Raw genomic sequence first — 19183 nt, forward strand, 5'->3', positions numbered from 1 at the left:
ACCTGGAGCAATACATTCTTTTGTCTTTAAAAATATCTTTTTTTTTTTTTTTTAAAAAAAGATCTATTTATTGTTATATGTCAGCACACTGTAGCTGTCTTCAGACACACCAGAAGAGGGCATCAGATCTCATTACGGATAGTTGCGAGCCACGATGTGGTTGCTGGGATTTGAACTCGGGACCTTCAAAAGAGGAATCAGTGCCCTTAACGGCTGGGCCGTCTCTCTAGCCCCTAAAAATATCTTGTTTTGTTGTATGTGTGTGTTTTGCTTGTCTGTCTGTGCATCCCATGTGTGCCTGCTGCCTGCTGAGGCCAGAAGGGGGTGTTGGAGCCCCTGGGAAGAACAGTCAATGCTCTTTCTTATCACTGAGCCAGCTCTTCAGCCCAGAGAACCTTCCCTTTTACTTTGTGCAGAGGAGGTGAGACAGGGTTTCTCTGTGTAACAGCCCTGGCTATCCTGAACCCGGTCTATAGCTGTCAATAGACCAGGCTGGCCTTGAACTCACAGAGATCTGCCTGCCTCTTTCTCTGGAGTGCTGGGTTAAAGGCATGTATCACCACTGCCTGGTCTCCCTTTTAGTTTTAAAATTTAATTATTTTGAAGCAACCTGTCGTCCAGGCTGACCAAGACCTCATAGTTACCGTGCCTGAGCCTCCCTAGTGCTGGGATTACAGGCATGCACCTGTAATTTTTTAAAAGTATTTACATTCTAAGGAACAAAAAAGTATTTGTTAATCACCATTATTTACAGAAAAGGGGAATCAATATATAGTTGATGCCACAAGCAATTTTTCTGTCTGCTTCTTTAGCCCAAATACTTCAAAGACTGAACAAGCAATAAAGCAGGATGGCATGCAGGCTGATAACTTCTATTATTACATTTTGTAAGCTCAACTATGTCAGCAGGTACTAACCTGTCAACATCTCAAGCCACCTCAGATGTTCCAGGGATGGAAGTCTGCTAGTGTAGGAAGTGCAGGCTTCTGTATAGGAGTGTTTCACTAGAGGAGCCTTGGGCTGTAGGAATGGCTCAGTGGTTAAGAGCACTGGCTGCTTTTCCAGAGTTCACCTCCCAGCAACCACACGGAAGCTCACAACTGTCTGTAACTCCAATTCCAGGGGACCTAACGCCCTTGCACAAATATACATGCAGGCAGAACATCAATGCACAATACAAATAAATTAAAACAAAACAAAATCCGACTTGTCTGGTTTTCCAGGTTGTGGGGGTTGTAGAGACTGTAGTGAAGTGGCTCCATGGATGAAGGTGCTTGCCAGCTGGTACCCTGAGCCTGACCTCTGGAACCCACATGTTGGAAAGAAAGAATGGAGTCTAAGTCTGGTTTCTCACTCTACACTCATGACCCATAAATAATACATGGCTTTTAAAAAATTTTATGTATGTGGGTGTTTTGTCTGCATATATATCTATACAACCCATGCATGCCTGGTACTCAAGGAGGTTAGAAGTGAGTTTTGGATCCTCTTGAGACTGGAATTAGAGACATTGTGAATTGCTATGTGGATTCAGGAATCTAGGTCCTCCAGTTAACCACTGAACCATCTTTCCAGCCCCAATAGATACTATTTATAAAGGAAGAATAGAAGAGAGAGATGCCTGACATTCTACTCTGCTCTCTGCATTTATATGCACGGGCATTTCTTGGACCTGCACACTTAGTTGTACACACATATAACACACACTTACAAGCTACTTTCAAAACATATCTGTAGGCTTAAATTTTTCAAAACCTACTTTAATAGGGGTTCTCAAATGCTTCTACCCCTCTTCTAGCCCCCTGTCCAAAGGTAGAGGAGAAAAGATGAATAGGTTAAGGGGATGTGGACCTGTTTAGAAGTAGTTCTTTGAGGGCAATTCCAATCTTCACTGTCAGGATACCAGTAGTCCAGTTCAGTAGTGTCAGGATATCAAACACAAACCAGCAGAAACTACCAGGCCTCCACCAAAAATCAACCCAAAATCAACAGAAGCAACCAGGATCAGCCTGGAGAAGTTCTCTACCCTGCCTCTCTCAAGGAAGTGAAGATCAGCAAAGACCTGCAGGTGACAACATACCATGACAGGGACTGCCTGCAGTAGGCCAGGAGGGAGACACCTCAGCAGCCCAAGGCAGCTCCTTGTAGAAAAGGCTGTTCCCATTTCTCCTAACCTTAGCCCTGGACAATAGCTGCATAGATTTCATTTGTGGATGACTGCTTTTCAGTTGGCCTTGGTGTACATAATTATTCTATTATATCTGACTTTCTTACTTCTTTCTCCTTCTGCGCTGGTGAATTCTGTGAAACTAGATGTTCCCTGATGTAATGATTCTTAATTAAAAATTGAGGCATAGCCGGGCGTGGTGGTGCACGCCTTTAATCTCAGCACTCGGGAGGCAGAGGCAGCTGGATTTCTGAGTTCGAGGTCAGCCTGGTCTACAAAGTGAGTTCCAGGACAGCCAGAGCTATACAGAGAAACCCTGTCTCAAAAAAAAAAAAAAAAAAATTGAGGCATAGGGGCACAGCACAGCAGAATCCTAATGACCCAAGTGCACACTGTGAGCTCTCATCTTGGAAGCAATGTAATAACTGCACAATGGTAGTTCCAGATTAATGCTTGACTTGCAAAGAAAGTTTGAAGAAATTATTAGAAAATGAAATAGAGCCAACATGGGACTCCAAGAAAGAAAAAAATTATTAAAGTTATGAAATAAGTTTTGCACAACATTTGAGAGTGGTTCCTGGATAAGCAAGTATAGAATATGTAAAATCTTCTATTAGTAAAACTAAGTCCAAACACTGGGACTCTTAGGAGAGTCACTGTGTGCAATGTGTAGAAGCAGAAAGCTAGCGGAACTGTTAAGGGTTAATTTGATTATTTCTGGCCACTGCCTGACAGCTTTGTCCATGTCATTTATCATCAGAGCTTCACAAGAAAATACAAGTAGCTGGGCTCGGAGCTCTGAGGTATAATAAGTTAAAGTTTAAATAATAAGTTTGTAATTATTATTATTTTGTCTGTAGGCCTGGGAATAGGGAAGCTTGAAATTTTGGGGAACAATTGTAGTTTTTGATTCTTTGTGGGACATGGTTATTCTTTTGAATTTTATTTGGCAATGATTATACAATGTCTTTTTTTTTTTTTAACCTGCTTTTGGAGTATCAATAAAAGATGGGGCAAGAAAAAGGCAAGAGAGCGAGTGAGAGAGCAAGTGCAGTGAATGTGGAGAGAGAGTGAAGAGTGAGTGAGAGAATGTGAGGTGTGTATGGAGGGTGTGTGTGAGAGTGAAAGGGGAACACACCACAGAGGTGTGTGTGAGTGTGAGAGTTCAAGAAAAGAAAAGCACACAGAAGAAAAGCAGAGTGCACAAGAGAATGCAGAGTGTGTGCAGCCTCAAGCTGCGAGCAAGTGGGGGAGGGAGGGAGGGAGGGAGGGAGGGAGGGAGGGAGGGAGGGAGGGAGGGAGGGAGGTAGAGAGAGAGAGAGAGAGAGAGAGAGAGAGAGAGAGAGAGAGAAGGGAATCAGAGAGAAGAAAACCTTTAAGCCTTGAAAAGTTGCCTGCCAGCTTGTGCCCAGAGTGAATAGAGTAGTCTGTGTCTTCCAGTTATCCCTGCTTCCAGTAGAGAACTCCGATCCTGTGTTGAGGCTGGACCCTGACAAAGACGCAAGACCAATGAAGCACCCTGTCCATTGAGTCCTATTTATACTCTCTCCAAACATCACGTGTCCTCTCAGGTGTCTTGCCTCAGTCTGCATCATGTGACTGACTTCTTCACATATCATACTTGCTTTTTCACTAGAATGTAGTGATTTTTCACACATGATAAAGATTATATACATGATGCACGTAGAAGCCGTCTTATTCCTAGGGTCCACATGATGGAAGCAGAGAACTGACTCTGGGAAGCTGTCCTCTGACCTCCACACCTCAACTGTGGACTGTGGATGAGTGTGAACAAACTCACAATAATAGACGAAACATAAAAATCTAAAAGTGCCTGGCGTGGTGGCGCATGCCTTTAATCCCAGCACTCAGGAGGCAGAAGCCGACGGATTTCTGAGTTTGAGGATGGTCTACAGAGTGAGTTCTAGGACAGCCAGGGCTACATAGAGAAACCCTGTCTTGAAAAACAAAAACAAAAAGAATCTAAAAGCACAATTATCAAGCCCATGTTTTGGAGAAGGGCACAAATTCAGTCTGTTTACACAAAACAATTACAGTTTAAGGGTACACCCCTCTGCCTCCCACCAGTACCCTGTGAGCCTTGTGTGACTCCACTTTTCATGTCCTGAAAACATGGCTTCCTTCCCACTGCAGCCCACTGTCCAGGTCATCTCTCTCCCATCCTTGGCTGTACCTCTTCCCCTTTGACCAGCTGTCTTCAGGCTCACTGCCAGGCAAGGATTTTCTTTTTGCATTGCTTTATCATTTCTTGAAAATTAAAGCTTCAATTAACTTTGAACATCTGAAATTGCTTAAATGTCTCAATTATTATCATGGTCTATAAATGTCCCCCCAGGAGGTGTGGGAACTCCATGGTTTTGTTCACTAGTTATTGACCCAGTACTTTTTCTAGGACAGTTTCCTTCGGGGCCACCTCCCCACTCTTTTACTTTTTCCATTGTTTCTTTCCCATTTTTGCAATGTCTTATTGGAGGTCATTTTTTGTTGGTTTTTTTTGTTTGTTTGTTTTGTTTTTTTTGTTTTGTTTTTTGAGACAGGGTTTCTCTGTATAGCCCTGGCTGTCCTGGAGCTCACTTTGTAGACCAGGCTGGCCTCGAACTCAGAAATCCGCCTGCCTCTGCCTCCTGAGTGCTGGGATTAAAGGCGTGAGCCACCATGCCCGGCGGAGGTCATTTTTAAGTCGCAGATCTGAAGAGTGCTTCAGGGTCCATTGGTCTCCTAGACTCACAATAGAGTTACATTCCAGTAAATTTATTTCTACTGGGAGCAGTTCTTGTATAGCTTTGGTATTTATACATTTTAGTGATTGTAGCAGCTTCTACCCTCAGAAGTCTTATTTTCTGTCAGGTTCAAATGAAGATATCTAAATCTTATCATGAAATGTTTTATCAGGAGCAAACAGAAGAACTGGATGAAAAGTAGGCGCACAAAGTGCGCGCCAATCATCGCTAGAGTCTTGCCTTCTGTCAGCTGTGCTTTTGGTATGATCAGTTGAACTAACAATGCCGTTTGATTTGGGGGGGGGGGCACATCATTGCTTCAGCAGTTTGAATGATGTAACTTCTCGAAGAACACATCGAAATGCAATAGCTCCAATAAACACCATAGCCCTTTCAGCTTGTTTTGCTGATAAGCAGACCATTGAATGGCAAGTGCACAGAGCAGCCAGGTCCTTCCCCATCTCCCATTTAACTACCTATTTTATTTGTTAAATAAATCTAAGAAACACTTTCCAGATGGTGGTTTCAGTTTTTGCTAGAAGGTGAAAAACGATGGAAAGAATTAATAAACCCTTATTGTAACTGTATCCACAATCCCGGGAACTTGCAAGCACGATCTTTTGTCTCTAGAGGAGCACTGTATGGGGAAAAAAAGCATTCTTTCAGTAAACCCTCGCGGGGCTCTGCTTAGGGACCTGCGCAGCTCCCATCCCAAGGGCCTCAGAAAAGAGACAACCGGCTCTGGTACGAGCCCTGGGCGGAGTCTCGGTCGTTCGTAGAAAGCACTGGCCAGAAGCCCCGCTGGGCAGCAGGAGCCAGCGGCAAGAACAAGGCAGACCAGGGGTTACAAAGCGGAGGACTAAGGGCCAGGGCGGAGCCTTAGGACCGGGGGGCGGGGCGAAGTCGGGGAGGAGCCTAGCAGAAGACAGCGCCAGGAGGCATAGGGCGGGGTCTTAGGGCAGAGAGGCGGGGCGAAGTCGGGGGGTGGGGGAGAAGCCTGCAGAGGGCGGTGCCCAGAGGTGTGGCATATTGGGGGCGTAACCGGGCTTGGGGCAGAGTTGATGTGGGGTGGAGCTGGCTGCGGGGAGCGGGCAGCGGGGGCGGGGCAGGCTGTGGCCAGGGCGTCCCGGGGCGGGGACTTCTGGCACTTTCTGGGAGCTGCGGGCGATCGGCTCACAGACCTTCTGGCCGGAAACCCGCGCGCTCCCGCTACCAGGGCCGTCGTCGTCAGCGCCGCCATGGCCAAGTGGGGCCAGGGGGACCCGCGCTGGATCGTGGAGGAGCGGGAGGATGGGACCAACGTGAACAACTGGCACTGGTGCGGTGGGCCCCGGGCGCGAGCAGGCGGGCGGGCTCCTGGGAGGGCCGCGCGGCGCCGCAGCATGGCTGCCCGTGGTGGAAGACGGTTCCTAACTGCGCTGATCCTACGGCTTCTGGCTCCTCCCGAAAGTTGGGCGAGCCCCGGAAGGGACTTCTTCTGTCTTACCCCACCGGACAGCTGTGCCTCGGTCGCCCCACACCCAGCCCTCCTCGGTCTTGAGATGCGTAGTGCGCGTGCGTGCGCCGACGGTGCTGTGTCCATGTGCCGTAGGAAGGCAGGGACTTGGATCTCACTTTCTTTGCTTTGTCTCAGTTTGCACTAGTTATCTGTCCCCCTTTGTGTCTCAGGAATACCGGGAGATGTCTGCCTCTTTGGCGGGCGTTGGGGAAAGCTGAGGGAAGCAGAGCCCAGTCTGCACCATAAGATGACTTAGCTGTCCTGAAAGAATTATGTTCTAGGCTGGATTCTATGATTAGGACACTGACGTCTCAGGCTGCTCTTTGTCCCCTTAGATGAGAACATTAGAGAGAGTGCATAAGATAAATATGGAAATGCCAGATAACTGATATTGTGGTTAAGGCTATTTAAATGACTACCACCGTTACAGGTGGCCTCAGCTTAGCTAATCTATTTCCTGTGGTGGAGATTGCTGGACCCTTTTCCCCGGGGCCATTGTTTTTAAGATTACCCATTATTATATGGTGAATAATAGTGTCTTAAGAAACTGAGCAGCAGGCTTAGAAGATACATAGTTGAAACCTCATCAGAGAAGCACATTTGCGAGTTGGAAGCTGCTTGAATACCAGGACTCACCTGGTCTGGTTTTGGATGGCATCCTGGCTGCTCAGATGGAGACCAGCTGGGCCATTCACCTGTGCCTTTCTATTCTCTGGCAGGACAGAGCGGGATGCCACCATTTGGTCCAAGGGGAAGCTCCGAGAGCTCCTGGTTGGCATTGCAATGGAGAATGAGGCTGGCCGATGTGAGATCAGTGAGTTGAAACAGGTGGAAGGTGAGGCTTCATGTAACAGCCGCAAAGGGAAGCTTATTTTCTTCTATGAGTGGAACATCAAGCTGGCCTGGAAAGGTAATGGGGGTCCTGGCAAGAGGCAGGTTGGGGACACCCTGTGTACAGTCTTAACGTTTAGTAGCAGTAGCTGATGTCCGGATGTGCTTGGTGTTGCCATGTTCTGAAAGCTGCACTTCACTACTCTAGATGCCTGAGGGGCAGTTCTTTCTCAGCTAAGCCCTTTTACCAGCATCTGTGACCTAGGGCCTTATGCAGGTGCCACCTGCCACCCTTCCTCCACAGATGCCTGCTTCCCTTAAACATGTTTAATTATTTCAAAACTTAAAAAATTATTTGTGTGTGTGCGCACATACTTGGGTGTCGTAGCACGTGTAGAAGGCAGAGTTGGTTGATAGCAAGTGTTTTTGCATCTTGCTAGCTCATCTTTGTTGTCTTAATTCTATGTATGTGTGTGGGCATGTGTGCCATGGTGGGTATGTGAGGTGCAAGGACACAGGAATTTAATTCAAGTCACTAGGCTCCAGCAGTAAGTTCCTTATCCATTGAGCCATCTTGTCAGCCCTCCCTTGGGGACTTTATCCTAAGATTGGGTTCTGTGGACAATCCATATAGATAGAATCCTGTCATACATAAAACTCTCTGACTGCTTTCATTCCACCTTGTACCATGTTTTAGTACTTCATGCTTTTTTTTACATGCACTCTGTGAACAGAGCACATTTTATCTGTTTACCTGTTGATGGACCTTTTTGTTCATAGTTGTTTTGACTTTACCAAGACACGTGGTACTTAGCTTATGGTTCAATACTTGTTGACATGACCAAAGATCAATCATAGGGAAAGGGAGAGAACAAGGAGAGATGTGGGTATGGAAGACCGACCGTATTGTGTTAAGAACTCGGGTGTCTGCCTAGAGTTGGCTACTTTCTGTGTAGTTTGTTAAGATGAAGCCCACTGAGCCTTCCTTGGCCTCTGAGTCAGGGAGGTGTCAAACATCAAAGCAGTCCCACTAAGTTCCCTGCAAGTTAAGACTAGCTTGGGCCGCAATAAAAAGAACCCACTTCACAAGAAAGCTAAGAGCTTGGGATGTAGCTCAGCATCTGAATGCTTGCCTAGTGTGCTCTAGGTTAATGCACGTGCACTTAAGCAGCCTCACCCCTGACTCTTGCATTGCCCTCACTTTCTCTGTGGTTGCTGCTGGCTAGATTGTAGCAGGACTCTGGATAACTTTGAAGCCTGTATCTCTTCCCTTGACCTAAACAACCACTCTTTTTGCATGGCAAGAAGCATGCCCTTCCAGAAAATAGATCCTCAGACCCAGGAGGGGAAAGAAACATCTGTTGCTGCCATGGAAACAGCCTTTGGAGCAGCATCAAGCATATGGAAGGTCCCTCCGAAGTACCCATCATAGAGCTGAATCTGCGTACCTGTGGCACAAGACCTTGAAGCCCATTGTCCCTAGGCAGTTCCATAGGGCATGGGGTTGGGGAGGGGGTTGAAGAGACCAAAGTGGGCATAAAGCCATGGAACTGTGGCTGCTAAGGACAAGAAGTAGAGGCAAGTAGGCAAGACACTGTCCTAATGACCCCATCAGCTTGTTTCACTCCTTGACATCTCAAGTTGCAGAGGTGAATGAGGATCCAGAGCTGACCTTTGCATTTTAGCACACCTGTCTCCTACAACCATTCCCTTCATTGAATTTAGCCGGAGTCGCACTTCTGGAGCCTGGGCTCTCTGTCCAAGCCACTGGAGGGCTCCTCTGATATTAGGTTTTGCCAGTGTTTGTTTGCTAACACAATTTGAAGAGGATTGCCCAGAGTCTGTCTGTGCTCTGAGCTGGTCTACACTCTTCTGCAGTCGGATCCATGCCTCAGGGCTTTGTGCTATCAGCGGCTGTTAAGTGTGGTCTTTTGTGCTCTGAAAAATAAACAGGTTTTCCAGACCCTGGAAGGTACGGATTCTGGATTAAGTTATGTTTACCAACCAACAAAAAAAGAACAAAAACGAGGCATTTGAAGGTGTTCCATGTATGGTTTGGCCCTCAGAAAAGTCATTCCCAATGCCTGTGCACCATAAACTAGACTCATGAGGGGCTGGAGGTCAGACTGCTGTGGGTGGCAGAACCCTTCCTCACCTTGTTTTGTAGCAGTAAGCTGCTTTAGATGATGCCAGAGTATCTCAGTCTGGATGTGTCTGAATATTGTTCCAGTTGCATAGTCCTGCTGGTGTGCCCAGTACGCATTTTAATCAAAACTATTTTAAATACTCTCCCTGGCCCTAGATGAGTATACTGAAAGGGGATAGGTGTGTTGTGTACCATGTTGGCTGGTCCCTGTCCTGGTTGGTCTCTGATGTGGTCACAACCCTGAAAGGGGAGTGAGGCCACATATGGGCTATTCATTCAAGCAGTGGTCTTTTGCATAAACCAGTTATTAATTGGATCCATTTTGTTTATTTTAGGTACAGTTAAAGAATCTGGTGCAAAACACAAGGGACTGATTGAAATACCCAGCCTTTCTGAAGAAAACGAAGTCAGTGACACTGAGGTATCTGCTGGTGCTCTGCTGTTCTCTGGTTAAGCTTCAGCTATAGGTGTTGGACATTTGCAAACTGCTCATTAGATTGTTTGGTTCTGTGGTAGTTGTGAATTGTGGGGGTTGTCTGCCACTGTGTTATACACTGTGGGTGTCTGAGAGATGGAGCAGAGGTGTGGAAAAGGAGGAAGTCCTAGGAAGCTTCAGACTCCCAGGACCAAGTATGGTACCTGGGCAGGGGAGTGACAGCAGGCAGCCTAGCTCTCTTACCTGTGCAGTTAGTTCAGCGATGCTTTCAGGTTAAATGTGACAAGGCATGTGCTAGGAAGTGCTTGAGCCATGTGCATGGCTTACTGAATTAGACTGTTTCCCCTTAGTGGGGACAGTTCTCAGCCTTGAGGTGTCCTTTTTGGATTCATCTCATCACTTCTTTATGCCTGTCTTGCCTCTTCGAATTGCCTCTGGGATTCAGGACCATTGTACAACATCTGTAATTCCAAATCTATACAGCCTAGCCAAAGTCTTAACACAGAGCAAGCAGCATTTCTGAGGTCTTGCCTTTACTGAAGGTCACTGAGGTCATGTCTCATACCTTCAGACTTAGCTTGTTGTACTCTGGTGCTGCTGTTCCCCACAGTGCTCATGAGAAGTGCAGCTTTCTGGTGGCATATTAAACAGATCTAAAGTATGCTGCAGTAGAAGCTAGCAGAGCAGATGCCAGACTTAGGCGCACGCAGCTCAGCCCAGCATTACTGGGACCTGCAATAGTTTTGAGACTAGCACCAGCCGAGCGTGGTGGCGCACGCCTTTAATCCCAGCACTTGGGAGGCAGAGGCAGGCGGATTTCTGAGTTTGAGGCCAGCCTGGTCTACAGAGTGAGTTCCAGGACAGCCAGGGCTACACAGAGAAACCCTGTCTTGAAAAACCGGAAATAAAAAAAGAGACTAGCACCTTTTTCAGGATAGCAAACCACTTGACACATCCCTGTCTCTTCATTTCTGTTGCTCTCATCCATTTTTCCTCTCCCAAATAATTTACCTCTCTACCGAGAGTATATAATTCAAGTCCAGGTTATGTGGGAACTTCTTGGTTAGTAGCTTCAGGTTTGTAGACCAGCATTATTCAGTATAAATGCCACATACTGCAATTTAAATTTCTCTAGTGTCCACATTAAAAACCAGGTAAATAATTTTAAAAATTTTAATCCAGGGGAGAGTAAATATGAGTTTAGCATTCAGATAACAAATTATTGATGAGGTACTTTACTTTTTCTTGGTATTTAGTCTTTGGAGTCTTCTGTGTGTACAGTGTAGTTCAGATCATACACCTCATACATGCTTAGCCACAGGTAGATACCGACTGCCATACCAGACCATCTCTAGATAAAGCCATTTAACTCCTGTGCTTATACACACAAATTCAAAGGTAAATGAAATGGTTCATTTTATATTCCTCTGCAAATGTGAAGAAGCCTATGTCTCTGAACCACTCCCTCCCTCTGCCATCCACAGTTACCAATAGGATCCAGTGTTTTAAGAATACATTTAACCAGTTTTTTCTTAGGTTTTTATTTTTCTGATTTGTAGGTGAACGTGAGTAAAAAGAAAGGAGATGGGGAAATACTGAAGGATCTCATGAGAACGACAGGCACCGCCAAGGTCAGGGAGGCCCTTGGAGAGTACCTGAAGGCACTCAAGACGGGTAAAGGCGGCAGCCCTTGTGAACCACAGGGTCCCTTGCTATTTACCCAAGTTATGCTCTACACAAGGGCTGGATTTCCCAAGTCAGCCTCCTGAAACATCTTTAACTGCAGAATAAGTTGTAGTCCGGGTGTTAAAAGCTAGTTGTGGGTAAGACAATAATAAGTGATCAGATGGACCAGCTTGCCAACCGTCAGTAGTTTTGTAAGCTGGGCATGGAGGCACTCTTATAGTCCCAGCACTTGAGAAGCTGGAGTAGGAAGACCGTTGTTACTCTGGGTTACATAGTAAGACTTTGTTCAAAACAACAAACCCTATACAGCCCAATCCTTGGGATGGAACAGTTTTGTGTAATTACTTGTTTAATGTCTGTCTTCCCTGCTAGACTATAAGCTCCATGAGGGCATGGAAGGTGTCTGTCTTGTTCACTGCTGTATCTCCAGCATCTAGCACAATGCCTGACACATAGTAGGTGCTTAATAAATCTTTGCCGAGTGAATGAATGTATGGATGAAAGGTATTGATAACACCTAGACAGTCCCTATACTGTATGGAAGTGATTATGAAAAGCTATTGTCATTTTCCCAAATTAAGAGGTGACAGCTGGGTAGAGTGGCCAACAGCACTTTTCTGCAACTCATCCTTAAAGCTTGCTCAGTTGAGTGTCCAGGTATTGGCATACACAGGCTTTAGGGCAGCACTCTTTCTGTGAAGACTGAGAGTAAGCTTTGTGAGAGGGAAGCAGAGTTCTGACAAGAGGTAAGGACCATAAGCTATTAGTAGTAATCAAGTACAACCTAGCGATTTAGAAAGAACTGGTGGAAATTTTGCATTTTAGATGACTGTGGTAAAGAAAGGCCCTTGTTAATAAGTATCAGCAATATATGTAAAAACAGTTATTTTCAAGGCCTCAAAATGTTTTTATAAATGCCAGTTTAGATAAAAGAAAGTATTAATAAAGTTTTTGTTTCCTTATAGAATTTACAACAGGAATGATTTTACCAACAAAAGCTGTAGCAACCCAGGAACTGACTCTTCAGAGGAAACTGAATGAAAACATGTTGCAGGTATGAGCCTGTGTGGTTGCACTGAGGGAGGACATCCTTAATGAGCTTCCTCACAGCCTTTTGATGAACTTGGGTTGTAGGTGAAGAAAGGGTGTTGATGTGTTTTTGTAGAAATGACACAATGCACCTCTTTTGGCTTTGTGCCGAACATGCAGGCTAGTACATGCTAAGCATGATTCCAATTACCTCTAGCCTAAGGCTCCAGTTCTTGATGGGTGAGAAATACCAACACTTCATCAAAACTATTAAGTCATGGCTTAATAGACTAGCCTTAGATTCATGGTGATCTTCCTGCTTCAGATGTGTGAAGCCATCATAACCAGGAAAAGCGGTGACTTTGAAGGTCATATATTGTGATGAAAGAATGTTCTACTTTGACCTTGGCATTAGTAGAGTATCTTTTTAGAATTGGGGAATGGGAATGTGTGCATGCAGTTCTTAATCTTTCATCCTGAGGTCATGCTCTGGGTCCCTATGAATAGATTAGAGGTATTTAGCCATAGCCTAGGAATGAAATAGAGGTAGAGTGCTCATAGGAACAAGCATTGGTGAGGAGAGACCTTCCATGCTGTTCTCCTGTCATTCTTTTTGGGTTTGCTCACCGTCTTGAATGTCTTTCCAATCTGAGATGCAGGCTTCTCCAGTGGCACTGGGTGTGAGGATTCCCACAGTAGCTTTGCACTTGACAGAGCTGTTTGACACGACAGTAGAACAGCTGTACAGTATCTTCACTGTAAAAGAAGTAAGTAACACCTTAAACTACTCTACCAAACGTGGTTTGAGGAGACACCACAAAGAACAGAGGCAGTTTCTGATAGAAGCAAGGATACTGGTGATGAAAATCCAGGGATACCTTCTGAGTAACTTCAGGGGACAATGATGGTTGGCTTGTATTAGCAGTTGGATAGCTTTTGCTCCATAAAGAAGAAAGCTTAGCGTTTTACTTCTTGTTAGCAAAAGCTATTATGTCCAACAAAATTTAAACAGAGTTCAACTACATCATTGTTGGTGAAATCCTCATCTGCCACATAAGACCCTGATGTGGTCCTCACCACATGCAGAGAGTGACATATGTTGCAATAATGTGTCTGTTTTGTTTGGCTAGTTGGTGCAAAAATTCTCCAAATCTCCTGCTGTATTAGAAGCTGAAAGGGGAGGGAAATTCCAGATGTTTGACGGGAACATCAGTGGAGAATATGTGGAACTGGTAAGCAGCTACATGGTGAGCTGAGGTAATGTTCTTTTCACTCATGTTATTCTTAACATGAGCATGAACAATCTCAAATGCTTTAAAGTTCCTTGTAGAACAAAAGAAAAATGTTCGATACTGTGTGCTTTGTCTATGATATTAATGCTCCCAAGGATACTGGCATGTAAGCTGGAAGACAGGATTACAATGCTGTTTGTTGGTTCCAGTACTTAAGAATTTAGCTTGAAAACGGTTTTCTTCTTACATTGTACTGTGCACTTTCAACGTTTTCAGTGTAATGTCTCCTTTGTTCTCCAGGTAACAAATAGGAAAATCATCATGAAATGGAGATGTAGGAACTGGCCAGAAGGTATGTTCTATTCAGTTATATATGGAAGCCAACACACTGAAGCTGTGCCACAGTTTCTTCTTCCTGATGTCATAATAAAGCTCTTGTTTTTTTTCCCCAGAACACTATGCAACAGTTGAACTGAATTTTGTGCCTGCTCCAGGGCAAGTGGAATTACAATTGGACTGCAAGGGAGTTCCTGTCTGTAAAGAGGAAAATATGAAATTCTGTTGGCAGAAGCAGCACTTCGAAGAAATAAAAGGTTTACTTGAGCTTACCGCCCAGAATGCTTGAATTAGTTAGGTTTTTATAAGGACATCCTTTTTAAAATAGAAACCTGTCCTGTTTACTTACCTTTTTTCTTCCTTAAAAAGTCCTTTCCCTCAAGGCCCTTAATTTATTTTGTATTGGATGAAATTCATGAAACAACACAATCTAAAAGCATTGTTTGAAATATTCTAGATGCTGCATCAAGTGAAATCAGGTGTCATATCTCACCTTCCATGGGTGTTCCTCTGAGATAAGTAGGTTAGGCTGAGCTAAGGCTGGTCATAGGATGCTACTTGATTGCTACAATTGATTTAAGCTTAAGACAAATAAATGGCATGCTACACTATTCCTTTATTCTAAGCCAGTTTCCAAGGTGTGTAGTTCATCAGAGTGTTGCTGTGAGGGCTAGGTGGCTGCATTCTGTTACACTTCTCTGGCTCTCCTTGATGTCTTCCAAATAGCCAGACACTTCGGGATTAGAGGGATGAGACATCTGCATGGTAAATTAACTGTTTTGGATGCAAGAGGACTTCTCAAATAGCAGGATGGCCACATGGTTCCCTTTCAGTCTCCTTATTGCTGTCATTTGAAGAAACAAACAACTTATGTAACAAAGGAAAAGTTATCACAGTCAGTTTATAAGTACACAGAACAGCAGTCATGTCAATAAAAATAAAACCATTATTTTTACATCAAGTGTGCTTTATTTCCTCCACAGGTATTCTGTTAAATAAAGCACCATTTATATACTGCCAGGCCACAGCTAAAGAGGATTCTTTACAGAATCAAATTTCTTGTGGTTGTTCCGTATACAAGTAAACTTAATTTTGATAATAAGAACCACAGCGATCAGAGGCAATCTGCCTCTCTTATTTTAAGGTACAAAACTGGCACAGAGGACACCATATTATACACAGTAAAAATGCTGTAAGTTTAAATTACATCGTACAGGGTCAGAGCCCTGCTTCTTCTCCCAGAAAGCCATATTAAATGAAAGCCACTACAGTGAACTCTTAATTACATAAAACATATCCATTATCTGATTGCCCTTTAGAAAGTATACAGAAGATGCACATTTTTTTTCATCTGGAATTCTGCCTGACCAAGAATTGAAGCCTATAAATCTATCTTGCCATTCAAGCAGGGCGCACTGGACAAACTGAAGCACAAAACAAAGGAGCAAACTTGACAAACAGCATAGGGGAGGGCACGTGAGAATAGACATGCCACGTCTAATGTCAAGAAGCAGCTTGGTTTCCTTTGCCAGATATCCTTGTGACCACATGGATTGTTGATTCAATGGTCCTACACAGGGTATCTAAAATGTCGTGTTGCTGCATATGACTAATGAGGCCTCTGGAATGGCCACAACTGAGGGACACAGCAGCTTCGGGGTCCTGGGAGGACAAAGCTTGACCATCACAGCTTCTCAGATCAGCTAAGTCAGACAGAACTGCAGAGATGGACGTTGAAGGGAATTCGGATTCATCTTCAGCTAGTGTAGTATCCTTGGAACAGTGGTCTTTAAATTCTTTACAGTCGTCAAACCTGCCATTGTTAGACTGTTCCTCTGCATGCTGTGACCGGATATGTGACCCATCTTCTGAAAATGAAGATGGGCCTTCCATTCGATACTCTTTGACAGAGCTGTTTTCAGGGGACGGAAGATCTTGCTCTGTCCCTGGGTCAATAATCGATGAGTCTCTTGTCTCATTGTCTGAGGTGCTAGTGGGAGTCAGGACCTCCCTGGTCTCTGTTTTTATGTCACCAATGCAACTGTCTACAGTGTGCTCCTCATCACTGCTCACTCGCCTTCTTTTAACAGGAGTTGCCCCTTCGTCATCTGTGGGGGGAAAATACATTAGAATAACCTGAAACAGAGGGCACTGAAGTCCTATTGGGGGTGATTATGAGGGAAGACAATTTTGTTGTTAGAGGTCAACATTAAGGACTTGCACTACTAGGCAAGAGCAACACGCCACACCTCCAAGCTTGTCTTCATCCTCCCAGCCACCCCTCAGCCCAAATCCCAGGCAAGACTTAGTTGATACAGCTAACCTTTAGTTTTTCTTTCTTTGGCTTCTTGCTCTTGGAGTGAGTTTCTCTGCTGCAGACAAGTCCTACACTTGTTTAAAAGCTCTTGCAGAGTTGGGATCAGAGCTGGGTTTAACTGTTTGGGAGTGTGTACTGACAGGAGCAAAGCAAGTGCCCTCAGGTCCTACAAAAACCCAGACAGGAAGAGTTCAAATCCTGAAGGCAACATTTGGATAAAACTTCATTTATTTCCCAGGAATCTATTTTGGTTTCTCTGGTAATGTGGAGGAATGCTACAGCCAGCATTAAGACGTGGTATTCCATTAGCTGAGTGATTCAACTGGCTCATAAACATCTTGTTAGTTAGGGGGTGCTGCTGGACAACAGTAGATGTATTTCCAGCATTGTTGTGTGCCTATGTCGAGTAGGTCAGAGTAAAGACGTAAATCAGAAACCAAATAGTGCAGCTTAGACTTAAATAGTAATTTCAAAATTAAACCTCCCTTGGTGCATCAGAAATGTGGGTTTTATTTCATAGAAGTCAGTTATGGTCTCAGTAAGGAACTCCCTGCTTAGCTTGGTTTGGCTGCTGTTAGCCAATTTTGGCTTGTGTACCTTGTTAGTAAGGAAGCTGTGCTGAATGACAATCGGTATTTCCAGGGATGTTTCAGTCTATAGCCCAATGTATGGAAATCAACACTCTCTAGTTTTAACTGCCTTTATAATCATAGTGTGACTGCTTTGCTTGCTTATCAATAGAAAACAATACAACGATAATAAGTTTAAAATATATATTCTGTTTTTTATAGACTCAGACCTCTAGCCCTGGCAGGCTTAGAACTCGTGTACCAAGCCATTCTCAAATTGCCACTGATCTTCCTGCCTCTGCCTCTCAAGTGCTAGGATTACAAGTATATGCCACTGTCTCAGGTCTTAATGGTCTCAATACCCTTAACATAATGTATCTCACTCAGTCTTACGTTCTCAGTACCGGAAAATATGTGCTTTAAGTGTGACAACGCTTAATTAAAACAGTGCTTCTCATCATACATGATCCTTAAAATAGTAATTAAACTCATGACAACAAAGTTATACAAAGGCCAACTAAGAGTTGAATTAAGGTGAGTTTTGAGCTTTTTGGCACAGTTCTTACCCCATTTAAAGAAGCACTTGCTTTTGAAATTTCAACTCGGTTGGTGAAATCAGATTGTAGGTTTTGATACTGATTTATCAGGTTTGTGATAAGGGTACTGATCAAACTGGCACAGTTTGCTTCTGAGAACACTTGACTTTGAACCTGGAAAAGAACTCACATCCATGAGTGTGTACACGCACAAAACAAATCCTAAAACTCAAGACCAGCATCATAAGCACACACAATTAAGCAGAATTGACATTCCAGAAGAGCTATACATACCTTTAGAAGGAAATGTGTCATGAATGTGTAGACAATATTGTTATTTAGAAAAGTTCTTTCGTCCATTAGGATACATTTAATGTACTCTGCAAAAACAGGGTCTTCACACAGAAGCTTGATGCAGTTTTTCGACATAGCTGACTAAAGCAGGGGAGAAGAAGCACTGTAGTTAGCAGCTGGGGGTCTTTGGGTGATGTTCAGTTACAGGTGGATCTATAGCAGTTTGCTAGAGGAAGGCAATGGCAAAACCCAGTACATGTGTTGTGTGGGTAGGTGGGTGTTTGCCTGCATCTGTGTATACATATGTGTCTATCCCATGTCCACAGAGGTCAGAAGAGGGTGTTAGATACCCCATTAATTAGAGTTGCAGATAGTTGTTAGCAGCCACATGGGTTCTGGGAATCAAACTTGGGTCCTCTGGAAGAGCAGCCAGTGCCCTAAACATTGGCCATCCCTACAGCCCTTTCAACACACACTTTAAAAGAAATGTACCTTTATTACCCAGCATAGAGTTAACAAGGATAAAAACAAGCCTTACAGCATAGGATACGAATGTTTTAAGGGGACAATCAATGGATAAACTAATAGATGACCAAACTATATACATACCAAGAAAAGAAAAATTCTGAGAATTAAAATACATTTGCTAGAAAGTTAAGTAAGGTTTACCATTTGATCTCATTTTTCTATTTGTTTCACATAGAATTTGGGGATCCCAATGTTTGGAAGTTTTACTAAAACCTGGCTTTTCTGTTTTCATGTGGGTAACTCAAATACAAGTAGTATGTCTTTTAACAGACACTCCATCTACATTATTTATATGGGTACATATTATATAAGTAAACATGAATTTAGATATATGCATTTATCAACATATTTTAATGAGTAAGTCAGTTGTTCAAGGCCCCTCAAGAATTTAAGAATAGAATAGGGTAGGCTCTTTTTAGATCCTTAGTGCTGGAGGCTGTGGAGATGGCTTCACAGTTAAAAGTCTTCACTGGCTGCTTTGCCAGAGGACCTGGGTTCAATTCCAGGCATCCAGAGGACAGCCCACAATCATCTGTAACTCTCCAGTTTCAGAGACTTCTAGTCTCCAAGAGTACTGTATGCACACAGTAGGTAGGCAAAATGCCCAATTATATAAAATTTTAAATTTTAGACCACTACTGATAGATATCTATGAAAATATCAACAGTAGCAGCAGAAAGGGGAAAGCAGAAATCTGCTCCAATTTACTGAAGAGACAATTCAGTTCAAGTCAACTAGTGCATTGTGGCACACTCTTAATCCCAGAATTCCTGAGGCAAAGGCTAGAAGATCTGAGTTTGAGGCCAGCCGGGTCAATACAGTGAGTTCCAGGAGTGA

The 19183-nt window shown here is 44.0% G+C and overlaps 2 protein-coding genes across 7 annotated transcripts in view; one reads left to right on the forward strand and one right to left on the reverse strand.

The window, feature by feature from the left end:
* The first annotated feature begins 6044 nt into the window (after positions 1 to 6044).
* Ahsa2p (activator of HSP90 ATPase homolog 2) lies at positions 6045 to 15057 on the forward strand. 4 transcript variants are annotated; one of them, XM_085829076.1, is made up of 10 exons: positions 6045 to 6226; positions 6329 to 6462; positions 7131 to 7316; positions 9719 to 9804; positions 11379 to 11493; positions 12471 to 12559; positions 13194 to 13301; positions 13665 to 13766; positions 14067 to 14118; positions 14219 to 15057. In XM_085829076.1, exons 1-10 carry the CDS (start codon positions 6147 to 6149, stop codon positions 14389 to 14391), a joined length of 1125 nt encoding a protein of 374 aa, XP_085685202.1. In that variant the 5' UTR covers positions 6045 to 6146; the 3' UTR covers positions 14392 to 15057. The 4 variants fall into 4 exon arrangements, with proteins under 4 accessions (XP_085685202.1, XP_085685200.1, XP_021031430.2 ...); XM_085829074.1 differs by lacking the exon at positions 6329 to 6462 and having other exon boundaries at positions 7126 to 7316; positions 13188 to 13301; XM_021175771.2 differs by lacking the exon at positions 6329 to 6462 and having other exon boundaries at positions 7126 to 7316.
* Usp34 (ubiquitin specific peptidase 34) overlaps positions 15049 to 19183 on the reverse strand; it is a 189522-nt gene continuing 185387 nt past the window's right edge. For all 3 annotated transcript variants that reach the window (XM_085829072.1, XM_085829073.1, XM_029483282.2), the window contains 4 exons: positions 17819 to 17959; positions 17555 to 17698; positions 16426 to 16585; positions 15049 to 16210 (listed from right to left, as the gene is read on the reverse strand). In XM_085829072.1, coding sequence (XP_085685198.1) covers positions 15606 to 16210; positions 16426 to 16585; positions 17555 to 17698; positions 17819 to 17959 — 1050 coding nt within the window. In that variant the 3' untranslated portion in view covers positions 15049 to 15605. The remainder of the gene's footprint in view (positions 16211 to 16425; positions 16586 to 17554; positions 17699 to 17818; positions 17960 to 19183) is intronic.

This window comes from Mus caroli, unplaced genomic scaffold (assembly GCF_978045245.1).
Source record: "Mus caroli unplaced genomic scaffold, Mus_caroli_1 scaffold_13, whole genome shotgun sequence".
NCBI classification, from domain to species: domain Eukaryota; kingdom Metazoa; phylum Chordata; class Mammalia; order Rodentia; family Muridae; genus Mus; species Mus caroli.

What these genes read in the sequence shown, in the direction of transcription:
- Ahsa2p (XM_085829076.1), top strand. Translation starts at nt 6,147, where the DNA reads ATGGCCAAGTGGGGCCAGGGGGACCCGCGCTGGATCGTGGAGGAGCGG. An exon ending in CCTGAAGGCACTCAAGACGG is followed by an intron (nt 11,494 to 12,470) that starts GTAAAGGCGGCA and finishes GTTTCCTTATAG; the next exon opens with AATTTACAACAGGAATGATT. An exon ending in GTGGAGAATATGTGGAACTG is followed by an intron (nt 13,767 to 14,066) that starts GTAAGCAGCTAC and finishes TTTGTTCTCCAG; the next exon opens with GTAACAAATAGGAAAATCAT.